The sequence below is a fragment of the Pleurodeles waltl genome, chromosome 4_1, assembly GCF_031143425.1.
Source record: "Pleurodeles waltl isolate 20211129_DDA chromosome 4_1, aPleWal1.hap1.20221129, whole genome shotgun sequence".
Classification (NCBI taxonomy): Eukaryota; Metazoa; Chordata; class Amphibia; order Caudata; family Salamandridae; genus Pleurodeles; species Pleurodeles waltl.
The window spans coordinates 353,331,928-353,345,210 of NC_090442.1; the positions used below are offsets into that span (position 1 = coordinate 353,331,928).

Sequence of the window (13,283 nt, forward strand, 5' to 3'; positions counted from 1 at the left end):
CCATTACTCAGGAAGAAGTTATATTTCATGGATCGAGGATACTGATTCCAGAGAGGCTATGACAAAAGGTGATAGAAGTAGCTTACAAAGTACATTGTGTTGTTGTTTTTACAAATACAGCTCTCCAAGTTCGGTTTCCATCCCTTGATAAAAGAGTTGAAAGGGAACTCAAAGCCTGTTGCATATACAACCTCTTGTCCACCAAAATCAATCAATATAGTCTGAACATGTCAGAACTCCCTAAACATGCATGGGAGAGAATCACCATAAGTTTCTTTGGTCCACTTGGTAGTGAACATCATTTAGTGGTGATCATAGTTTAATATTCACATTTTCCTTTATGAAAGAATTCTCATCCAAACACATGAGTGAGTGATCGAAAAACTAGATGTCATCTTTCAACCTAGGGCTTACCAGCTATTGTGACGTCTGACAGTAGTCCACCTTTCAAAAGCAAAGAACTTAAAGAATTTCTAAAGCATCTAGATATAAAGAATCATATAAAGAATCAAGAGATCACTCCCTTATGACCACAGCCTAATGGACTGTTGAGTGGTTTATGAGTACATTAAAGAAAGCAGTGCTGCATGCAACTCTTGAGACACTCAGTCTAAAAACAGTACTGAACTCTAAGAGCTTATCATTCGACACCCCACTTGACCACAGGTGAAAGTCCTATGACTTTGATGTTCAGGAGAGCAATGGCAACCAAGATACCCCAATGGCCCACCCAAAAGAAATTATTAATGAAAACCTGATTCATACTAGGGACTTCAAAAACAGAAAATGAAAGTGCATGCAGACAAGAGACGACATGGGAAAGGTCTCTCATTCCAAAAAGGAGGTTTGGTGATTGTTTGATAGTTACGGAAAAGAACATTTGATGCTCCTTACGGTGCTGAAACATTTCAGGTAGTGTCTACCAATGGACACCAACAACCTGGGAAGTCCCTTAACAGAAATTCTTCTCACTTCACGATTGTGTTTCATCGGTCTTCAACTCGAGATGGAGAAAAAAAGACTGATTTTGAAAACTCAATGATTGCTTACCATCATTGGCAATCTCTGACATTGAAGACAGTCAATCATTTACAGCTTCAAAGTAACCAAATCGGGTTGACGGATAAAAGCGCAAAGAAGATTAATTGAAGATATGTAGTTGTACACGTTTTTTCTGTATATTCAGATATTGGTGCCTGTCTCATGATTTTCTAAAAATTAGCAATTTTTAATTTATCAGAGGGGGAGATGTAATGTCTTGCAGGATTTGAAACAGAACCTTTCTGACTACCCAACAACTACTTATCAGTGTGTGATGTCATTTTTAGAATAGAATGTATGAACGCTTATTTTACAATGTTGTAGTTCAGAGGTATATGTAGAAGAATAAAGATGTGTGATTTACACTTCTGTGTGTGGCTAAATTATTCAGAGGGTACCAAATGAAGGAAGACGTAAAACCCTCATGTGCTCTAAATCTTTCTAAAGAGTGCTAAAATCAATTCATAAATTATATAATATAAAACCAATATAGCAAGTAATGGGTGATATGGTTGTATACATTACATGGTTCAGGTGTCGTAAACCACTCAGCTATTGGACGTGTGGTTTGTAAATGTCAACAGAACACATTTTGTGGTCAAATCGTAGTGGTACAATTGATTTATTTATTTACTTATTTATTAATTTGTTTATTTATTTTGTGATAAGTAGTCAGTGGCACAATCAATTTAGAAAACCTTGACACATAATTCTACTGACCCTAACAATGGTAAAGGTTTGGATAATGATTTGGGGGCTGTTACTCTGATGATGAAACTTGTATTTCACAAAGAACAGTTAACTTTTCATACTACCATTGTATTTTGTGTAATAAAAAACCCAATCTTCTTGCTCTTTCTGCAGGCTTAACCCAAAAGCTCAAGTCGTGCTTTCTGTTTTCTTTGCTTCACCTAATAGACCTGGTGATGGAGCATGTGAGAGGGGTTGGAAGGCAGAATGAAAAAAGCTGAGCACTGCCCCAGTTTGTTCACACCTGGTAGAAGCCTGCAATAACTTATCAAATCATTACTAGAAGTTTCTGGATTCAGATATTAGTTAATTCTGTAGCGTGCTGCAAAAGCTTAGGGTATTATTAAGGATCCTTCGAGTCAAACATAAGTTCTTGCTTTAATCAAGCTGCAGAACTTTGGGCAATTAGGAAAGGTTTCACTTTCAATCTTAGAATGCCAAAGAATTATGAACAGATGGCCTTGAACGTATTTATTGGAAGTGGAAAGAAACAATGAGAAAAAAGCTTTCTTGTGGTGGTGGCGGGGTGGCATAGACGAGGAAGGAGGGGCAAAGGGGGAGAAGGGATTTAACCAGTAGAGTGAGCTTTCCCATACCTGTGCTCTGTCACTGCTGAGGTACTCCATTACCACGAGCGTCCAACAGCAGTATCTTCCAACGGTCCTAGGCTTAAACAGTGTGACTTTTGTCTCTGCCATACTCTGTAAGTGTCATTGATCTCTACCAATTCACAGTAGCTTTAGGCATTCAGAAATGTTGAAGTCGAAGATTCTGTTTGTACGCATAGAATTTCCTTGCCACTGTTACATGATACCGTCAATTCTAAGCTTCTGCGAGCAGTAAATTGTCGGTGCTATGATTTTCAGGGTTTTAATGTTTCTTTTTTGTACCTCAATTTCCACATCAGGGCAAATTAGCCTCAACACAGTCATCTAAATGTTTTATAACATTCAAAATGCATGTCTGTAACTCTTCAAAATACATTTCTAGGATTGTTTTCACTGAATCAAACATGGCATCAGTATCTAGCTGGATGGATACACATAACATCACACAAGAAGTATGTTTTTCAATATTATTGTAAGAGGTATCGATTAATTTTAATTTCAAATGTGTATCCTCTTCTTTTCCGAAAAGCTTATATAACAAATAGGCGAATGCTTGGAACAGTGCACGCAATGAGCGTTTGCAGTGACTGGAAAATGACTATTTCCGATAAATACATTCCAATATCACAACAACTGTGGTGCGCATTGTGTGATTAGAGGCTTGCAACTATCTTGTGTGTCGTCAGAAAATATACCTTCTATCTCTAAAGTTTTGCTACCTTGCGTTATGATTCTCAATTCATGTGCAGCTGAAAATGTATCATGGTAGCCTGCAGTATAGGTTATTGCGTATATTTTGATGACTAATAAAAGTATTTGAATTTCAAAAGTTAGACCCCAGTGAGTAAAAACCAAACGCACATAGAAACACAGCTGCAAACAATAATGAAATAGCCATTGCCAGATTAAAAAGGTGTAAATACTTGCCCATTTGACATCCTACATTCCAGAATGTTTGAGGATTGTAATTGGACGAGTCTACTCGAGTACCTTTCGGGTAGATTCTGGTGAAAAATGAGTTTGTATGTGCAATGAAATCAGGAGCTGAAAAAAGGAACAACATTACTATAGAGTCATGTTTTCAACTGCAGCGCAAAAATAAGAAATATGTTATTAAATAGTGAACAGAAATAACTGTTTAATGAACTATGTTGCTTACATTTTTAGGCAAAAATTACGTTTCACACATTGTTACCAGTGACAGACAAATATAGGAGTGTACTTCGTAATTTATTTTAGTGTTCAGGAGGTGAGGACAGAGAAGGTATGAAAAGTGTAATAAATATTTATTTGCATTTTATTTTCTTATTGCATTTGCCTTCTGACTTCAGACACACCTGTAATAAAAATATATTCCACTTCTCACTTGTAATAGCTTTTTACAAACAAGTAGTGATGACACAGCATTACCTGCTCTTTCTTAAACAAGATAAGGGCTCCCTTACTATCCCTATGTGATGTCAAACCTGCCCACGAAACTAACATCCCAACATATCTCAAACCTGCCCACGAAACTAACATCCCAACATATCTCGTACAGGATACAGTCATTCTTGGATATATATATGGCCCGGTCGAAGGCTCTTGCTGAAACGCGTAGGGCAGGTTTTCCTTGTGCACCTCGCACTTTATATTTATGAAATTAAAAAAAACATTTTCAACAGCAAGTTTATCTGTACCGGTTTATGCTGTCTCTTGGATTTGCCTGGAGGTGAAAGTTGTGTATTGGGGCAGGAATCCCAGGAGAAAATCATATATATATATATATATATATATATATATATATATATATATATACATACATACATACACACATTTCTCAATCGGAATGAAACACGCTCACTCAGGTATGCGGTGACACAGGAATTTACTTCAAAACCAGGCGCATTTTGGATGGCTCTGCCCATTAACTTACATTGAAAAAGAGAAGAGTTTTAGGCAGGATCCAGATAAAATAAAGCCCCTTTGTGCTTAAAAACCTCTGAGGTCTCCTACTTGAATTGGGTCTGTTGACATGTATGGTTGTACTGCCACTTCCTCTTACTTCTGCCCTAAATGGTCTGTTTTATTGTCATAGCCTCTCTTGCCTGGCCTGCATGGTTTTTTTTTTGCCCCCATTTTCCCCTACCCTCCATGGTCCAGTGTAGTCCCACTGCCCCCCCCCGCCTGCCCAGTGTGGTCAACTTGTTGGCTCTTCACCCTCCTCTCTGCCCTCAATTATCCAAGTCTGTGTCCCTAACTTCTGCCTCACCATAGTATTCTAATGAACAACTTGATTGCTAACATTCTAGATTTATTACAAAAGTCTAGCATGCCTGATGTCATCTTGATGTAACCAAAACTGTAATCCCTAAAGCATTTTCTTTAGAAATTATAAAAATTAGAGGGTTTTATTCCCATAGAAATCATAGTTAATACAGTAAAAAAATAAAATGTGGACATACGGTCTGAGTTCTCAAATAAAGCACTTTTAAATTATTCTCTACTTTTATGCTTTTTATCCAGTTGGTCACTTGATTATTTTGTTGAGACTGTAGCATTACGGCCAGAGCTGCAGACTTTGCAGCTGGTGAACCAGGTTTGAGTTTCAGCATCAGCTTGAAATCCTGTGATTTTGGGGAAATCACTTAGGGGGTCATTCGCCGCCCGCCAAAGTTCCCCCGACAGAATACCGCAGCGCGGTCAAAAGACCGGCGCGGTAATTCTGAGTTTCCCGCTGGGCCGGCGGGCGACCGCCAGAAGGCCACCCGCCTGCCCAGCGGGAAACCCCCTTCCACGAGGAGGCGGGCTCCGAATGGAGCCGGCGGAGTGGAAAGGGTGCGACGGGTGCAGTTGCACCCGTCGCGATTTTCAGTGTCTGCTATGCAGACACTGAAAACCTTTGTGGGGCCCTGTTAGGGGGCCCCTGCAGTGCCCATGCCATTGGCATGGGCACTGCAGGGGCCCCCATGGGCCCCACGACACCCGTTCCCGCCAGCAAGGTTCTGGCGGTCAAAACCGCCAGAACCAGGCTGGCGGGAAGGGGGTCGGAATGCGCCGCCATGGAGGATTCCTCAGGCCAGGGGAAAACCGGCGGGAAACCGCCGGTTTCCCTTTTCTGACCGCGGCTTTACCGCCGCGGTCAGAATTGGCCTGGATGCACCGCCAGCCTGTTGGCGGTGCATCCGCGGTCCCCGGCCCTGGCGGTCTATGACCGCCAGGGTCAGAATGACCCCCTTAATCTCCCCATGAATGTGTCCTTGTGCAATGTTGCTGATGCTCATGTAGAACACTCCAATACATATTACGGTCAAGTCTTTGCTATATAAAATACAAAAAAACAACAACAAAATAACCGTTTTGTACACTTCTGTCATTGGGCTATACTTGGGCTACATATGGGTGATATTTGTGCTACATTTGAGTTCTTTTTTCTCTGTTGGCGATCTTAAGAGACTTATTTATAAAGCTCCATATTTTCCTAATTTACTACAGTATCCTAAGTAGAAAATGCTTTCAGTTGTCCACTTTCCATCAAAGTTGCATTCAGGCGTGCCACACTTTTGGCATACATTCAGAATGTTAGCACTCTAGTTGCAGATTAGAACTCTAAAGAGAAGCTGCTGATCACTATGGAGTTTACTGGCAGTCTGCTGCTGGTGTTGAAAGTGCATGTTTCAGTCTGCATGCCAAAGTTTAATGAAATAGAAAATGAAATTTAAGAACTCAGTTAAAGCACGCCTATTTTTTTCTTTCTACAGCACTAATCATACTTTCAATGACAAAATGAACCCCTTCATTTTGTTCCCTTCTGAATTAAATGTTTTAAGTTACATCAGTTTGATTCAATCAAAGGTTTTGTCATAATTAACACTGTCAGCTCTGGTTGTTCTTAAGAACACTCTGGGAGGTTGCAGTAGAACACAAGGAATTTACCTGACAGGCTGCTACTGTTGGAAGTACATGTTTTACTGAGAATGTCAGACTCCATTCTCATATGGTTCAGAAAGATAGTGTGAATGTACAGAAAATATGCTTTCATTTTAGCTTCTGAAGCACCAGAAGGCTTTTTCATAGGGTAAAATCACCTTTGAAAACACCACAATTCCTCAAATTAGTATTGCACCATTAACAAATGATTTATATTTTAACTAAAATTTGTTATCACCCTTTATACGTTCTCTTTTTTGTGACACTCAAAACCTGCCATTCACTACAATGCTTTTCAATGGGGTGCTATCATGTGTTTGGTACCAAGATGGTTGCCAATACTTCCTGGTTAAAGTGCTGACATCTAGTCAGATCTCACCATGAGATCTGTGCTTAGGCTCCGACCAGATATCTATATTTCTATTTTCCTTTAATATCTCAAAAACTATTGAGCAGATTTACAGCAGATAGCAAAACAATCTGTGCACCAAGGTCTAGCTTCCTGTCAAATTTGGTGTAATTCCATTCAGCGGTTCGGACTGTAGTTGAGTCTACAGACCCAGTTGAAAAATGCATTAAACATTTGGGGCCCCCCTTTTCCTCAGCCGCCGCTTGACTCAAGTGCCCCAAAACATTCAATACAGCAGCTGAACTGACAGTCGTTTTAGTTTTGAGTTGAACATTTTTTGAAGATCAGTCAAACTGCATCAAACTTATTGGCAAAACAAAAAACTGTGGAACAGAAATATATAAAAAACATCTGGTCATATCCACCTATTAGGGCTGTTGTGACTAACAGTAGCAGAAAAATGTATTTAACCAAAAAGATGATGGAAACCAATCCTTTGTTACCAAAAGAAAACCCAAATAGAGGTTTCCTGAAGTTCCATCTGGGAGTGCGAGTGTTCTTTTGGTAACAAACGGTTGGTTACCAACATCCTTTTGGAAATATTTATACATATATTCACTAAATATTCCTGGGGTGGCAGAAAGACTCTTTCCCTATTTTGGGGGGTGAGGCATACCCATGTCCATACTATGCAGCCCCCACTGATTCAAATAAAAAAAGTAATCCCTGAATCCCTAATGCCCATTAGGATCTCTGCAGATGTGGTAATTGCTCTCATCTGCCCCGGGGCAGAAAGGCTGCTTGTATTTTTTTGAGGATGAGTGGGGGCATGGCCGAGTCCATGTTGGGCAGCCCCCAACTCTACAAATAAAAAAAAATCCCTAGTGCCTGGTGTTTTTTCTGCTCCAGGGGGCAGATTGGCCTGAAAATAGGCCAATCTGCCACTGGGGGGGGTAAGAAAATGGCCAAAATAATCACCCCATAATGGGGAGTGGCCCTTACCCAAAGGGCCACTCCCCAACTTATATGTTTTTTAAATCCCTGGTGGCTACAAGTAAGGCCAGTCTACCCCCAGGGTGGCAGAAAAAGGCCAGAATGTATTCCCAAATATCTGGAGAAGCCCTTCCCTAACCGGCAAGTTTTCTGGTATTATGTTGGTGTGCAAAGTTGCTGATGATGTTTGCCATTTTGTTGTGGAAGAAGTTGCATAGGTTGTCCCAGAGTTGCTGGGAGGCAGCGATGTTGGTGGCAGGGGCTGAAGGCGAATCGAGAAGATCACCATACAGCTGTTGGAGCTTCCTTTGATGCCAGTACTAGTGCTTTTGCCTTGGTGTCTCTTATTTACTGGCAATAGCGTCTGAGTGCAGCCTTGTAAGTTGTTCTGTCGGTGGTGTTGTGCCTAACTCTGTATTTCCTTTCTAGCTGTTTAAAGTTTTGTTTGGTGTTTCTCAGGTCTTCTGGGTACCAGCTGGCCTTCTTTTGAGATCTACTATGCTTGTTGGGTTCAATGGGTGTGAGCAAGTCTGTGCAGTTCTTGATTCAGTTGTTGATGCCTTTGCCAAGGTTGTCTGTGGGACTAGGTTGATCCATGCTGAGGGCGATGAACCAATCTGCTTCAGTAATTTTGTCCAAGCAGTGGCTTGGAATGCTGAACCTGTTAGGGGTGTTGACTTGAGTTGTGTTGATGTGGAAGTGGACGATGGAGTAGTCGGTTCATATGAATGGTGTGGTGGAACTAAATTTAATGCTGTCACTTGTGGTGAAGATGGGGTCCAATGTGTGTCCTCGTTGTGTGCTGGTTCTGGGATGAGCTGTATAAGTCTGATGTTGCTAAAATTTTCTTGAAGAGATGTGGAGCAGTGGTCATTTCAGATGAAAGTTGAGGTCACCAATGAGAATGTTGGTTTTTAAGTTGATGGTTATTGGAACGACGAAGTTGGTGATGACATCAGTAAAGGTGTCTCATGGTCAGGGTGCTCAATAAGAGAAGATTTAACAATTTATTTCTAAACATAAGCTTTATCAGTCAGTTCTGAAAATACATATTATTTGTCATGAATACAAATGCTTTTCAATTTTGGTATACAAACACAAGCATTTAATTTAGTAGTCTGGGCTGAACACAAGAGAACTACTTACAGGAAGCTGGAGAGCCTCCAGGAGCTCATGAACTACTTGTTGGAGAAGCCTAAACTAAAGGGAATTTTCTGATTATTTTACTACTTTGACTTAAATATCTGTAAATTCTGCACATATTATAGCACGTACTCCAAAGTTAGTAATTAGGTCAGGTGTATGACACACACACACAGCTCTGTATCTAGTCACTTAAAAAACACAGTTGAATTGCAGGAATGGGTGGGAAACATTATCGAAAAACGACTGACATTTGCAAGATATGGTTTAGACTATAATCCATAATTTGTACACAATCTACAGAAACCTTTACTTACACTCAAAATGCAAATCTCATGACCTCTCCCTGAATGTAACAGATTAAATTATAAAATAAATCCACTCACAGGTGGGACTACATATCACATTACTCTCACCACTTTGACAGAAAGGATTATACATTTTCTATCATTTATTGCTTTGAGCATATGTTGTCATTTAATTACAGTTTGCTTTCAGGTGTTGTTTACTGGTATAAATCTTCAGAGGTCATAAGCATTGCATTTAGTCATGGTTTGTATGGCTATTTTGTGAATAATGGATTGTGGTACTAATCATGCCATGCAAATATCAGTGGCCTCACTTTTATTTGAAACCATAACTGCACTTTTTCAGTGTTTTTAAGTGAACTTCTAAGGTTTTTAAAAACAATATGTTAATGTGAGATAACCATAACTTCACTTTAACCTTTTGTTTTACATTGATTGCTTAGGTTTTGTATCATATAAAAATGCAACAGTTGCCTGCGTCCCAACCAGTCATGAGCAACCAGCCCACACTGCTTATGCACTTCACCAGTGCACAGAGGGGGTTGGTCAAAGGAACTGGCCTACAACCAGGGACTGCTCCCAACCCTCCAAGAGTGGTCAAACATCACAGCACACAGCCTTTTCCCCGGCATACCTGTAGTCCGCTGCATACTTGGTCTTAAGGCAGACCAGCGCACACACCCCCACAAAAGGCCAATCACTTCTGCACACAGACTTTGACTATGTGCTGCAGTGGTTGGTCACAGGTGGATAGGTCCTGTGCCCATCTCACAGCATGTGACCACTCCTGCTGTGCAAGAAATCTGACTGTGCCCAGCAACAGTTGGCCACAGAGACCAATCACCCTGTGGGTGGCCAACCAATTTTGTGCAGAGGCCATACCATGCTCCTAACCCGCAGTGTGTGTGTGTGTGTGTAAATGCCCACATATGGCTATTGGCTAAGTGCATTAAATAGCTTTCTCCCATTTTAATACGATTCACAAATCGTACTGGATTTTGAATCCTGGACTCTATGTCCCATGGTGGGTAATGGCCACTCAATCGGACCCCAGTAGATTTAAGGATCTGCAGCCAGGTTTTTAAATCTGAACTGCTAAATGGGAGGAAAAAACTCCCTGGGCTAACACAGTGCATTTATTTAATTTTGATTCACTAATACTAACTTATAACTTGATGGATGATCCACAATTTAACATAACATATATCTCGCATCCTAAGGTAACCTTAACTTGCGCCTTAGTCATGCACTGCTAATTACCTGACATATGACATCACTCATGACATCTTCTATCAGATCATTGATAATATCACTGCAACATTTACAGTGAAATTATTGATGAGGAAACTGGGCATGGCGGAGGCCCAAGTTAAAGTTACCTTAGGGCATGAGTTACAGTTTCCTTAAGATAAGTATAACTATAACTGCTTAATTTCTATGGATTTGTGTGTGTAAAATCTGAACCTAACTATAATGTCCCTGTAACCTTTGTCTTTTTAATGAATTTGTATGTTTTTTTTAACTCTATTTCCTAACTATAAAGTCCCTGTATTGTTTGTTTTTTCAGTGAAAATAAATAAATGTATATATTAGCATATATACATTATATATATATATGTATATATAGTATATATATTTGCAGTTACAATGTATATATATTTATGTATAGCATATGACACACATAACAAGAACAGAAGTTTGTGTTTTTGTTTTAGGTTTTTTCATTTGTATCTATGAGAAAGGAATGTGAGACGTTTAGAAAGTGATTCTATCAGTGGGACAGACATGTCATGACAGTGGGACCAATCTTTTTCTTTGGAGATTAAGGTTATCAGTTGATTGTGCGATTTGATAATTGTGCACTGGGTGTACTCTTCCATACATGTTTGAGCATGTTTAGATAGGAACATGCATTGAGATACGGACAATGGCTGTTTTAAATTTATAGAAGTGATTCAATGCATGAATATATCTGTTCTTTTCAGTTGAGAGTATCATGAATTTGGCTATTATTCAGAACCTCATGTATTATATATATTTTATATTTAACAATCCTGAAGAACTTGGTGGGACATGTGCCGGATGGATGACCTGATTTGGAACTTTGAGATGGTATGTATCATTAACTTTGAGAAAGAGATGGCTTGAATCTGAATAAAGAAAAACAAAAATTATATATATGTATATATATATATATATATATATATATATATATATATATATATATATATATACAAATACAAAAATTGGGAGTGACAGGAAATTTTACCCTGCGGTGTATTCTCAGATGGCTGGTCACACGACCAGCAAAATATGTATGTCCATAGAGATGTTTCAGATTCTGAAAAAGTGCAGTCTCCAGATTGGTTTCCAAAAGAAAAGTCTTCATTCAGATTCAGCCTGAGGAGGGCCCCAGGGAGGTCGGATCAGACTGGTGACTTCGTCCTGCTAAAGAAAATCTTCAGGAAAACGACTAAGTCTGAAGATAACCTTTTGACCGAGGGCTCCATTGCGGTCAGCCTTAAACTTTGACTTTACCCCAGTCGAGGTGCGACCAGATTACAAGATTGGCTTTTTTTGTTTCTAGGCACTAAAAAAACACTAATTCTCTAAACATTCATATCTCTGGTTCCTCTTATCTGATTTTATTTGTTTTGGTGTCAAATTAAAAATAAATTATATTATACTGTAAATTGGTTTTGGATTTTTAAACTGTTTCCTGTGTTTTATTTTATTACTTTTTTGTGATATTTGCATGCTTTAGACACTTTGGGCCTCATTATGAGTTTGGTGGTTTTCAATCCGCCAGACCCACGGTGGCGGTCGGAATGCCGCGGTTGTGGTGGTGCGACTGCCACATTATGACAGTGGCGGAGCCGCCACAGTCTGACCGCCGACACCGCCAGGCTGCCGCCAGCCTGCAGCCCAGTGGTCCCAGCGGTTGTAATCCGCCAGGGCGGCGCTGCGAGCAGCGCTGCCCTGGGGATTACAAGTCCCCATCCGACAGCCTTTCCATGGCAGTTTACACTGCCATGGAAAGGCTGGCGGAATAGGGGTGTCGGGGGCCCCAAGGGCCCTTGCACTGACCATGCACATGGCTGCTTTTCCCGCCACACCACCACATTGCAGCTGGTTCAATTACGAACCGGCTGCAATGTTACGGCCCTGTTTTCCCACTGGGTTGGCAGGCGGAAACACTGTTTCCGCCCGTCGGCCCAGTGGGAAACTCAAAATAGGGCTGGCTGGGTTTAGCCCGCACTGGCGGTATTGTGGCAGTATGAGTTTGGCGGATGGCCTCTGCTGCCTGCCAAACTCATAATGAGGCCCTTTGTCTCCTAAGTTAAGCCTTGTCGCTCTTTGCCAAGCTGGCAAGGGTTGAGCTGGGGTTAATTTATTGAGACCTAACTGAATCTAGTGGGGTTAGTGGCCTATTGCTAAGTGTAGGTACTTACTTGCCCTTGCCAATAATTCACTTTCCAACACTTGATATAAAAAAAAACAGTACATAGTAGGAAATAGAAATAAGTGACAATGGCTTTACATGTAATATTTTGCACAGAAGGATGATTTACAAAATTAATACATTGCCACATCCATTGCAGAGATTTGTAGTTGTTGTCAGTTATCCAAAAAATATTCAATTCCCAGAGTCAGCAATTGAGGTAATGATTTAAAATACATTTTCATTTTGTTACAGCTATGCTAAAATTTATAAGGTAAACTCTAATGAATACTAAACGGGTACTGAAGGAAGCTGGCCTGGTGTGTGGTAGGTACATATGGTACTCACACCTTATACCAGGTCCAGGGTTCCACTATGACTGAAGTATAGGCAGTGTCTAGAAGTCTGGCTCTCTAGAGGTAGCTGTGGATGAGCAGCCAAGGCTTATCTAGGAGACATTCAAAGCTCATGCAATACTACTATAGTCACACAGTACTTACACAAATGAGAGAACCACGCTTTGTTACAAAACTAAAGGTACTTTATTTTAGTGACCCAAGCACCAGAAAGTACTAGATAGGCAATACTCCAATTGGAGGTAAGAAAAGAACACTTAATATGTACACTAGTAACCAACCAGAAATAAGCATAAAAAGCAATAGAAAACAGTACAATAGCAATAGATAATAGGGACCCTAGGGGGAGCCCAAACGATATACTAAAAAAAATAGAATGTCAAT

The 13,283-nt window shown here is 40.2% G+C and overlaps 1 protein-coding gene across 1 annotated transcript in view; it reads right to left on the reverse strand.

Annotated features, from left to right (window-relative positions):
• The window catches only part of PLCZ1 (phospholipase C zeta 1), a 481,365-nt gene that overhangs the window by 149,156 nt on the left and 318,926 nt on the right, over window positions 1-13,283 (reverse strand). Inside the window, exon 7 of the mRNA XM_069227516.1 lies at window positions 3,327-3,443. Coding sequence (XP_069083617.1) covers window positions 3,327-3,443 — 117 coding nt within the window. The remainder of the gene's footprint in view (window positions 1-3,326; window positions 3,444-13,283) is intronic.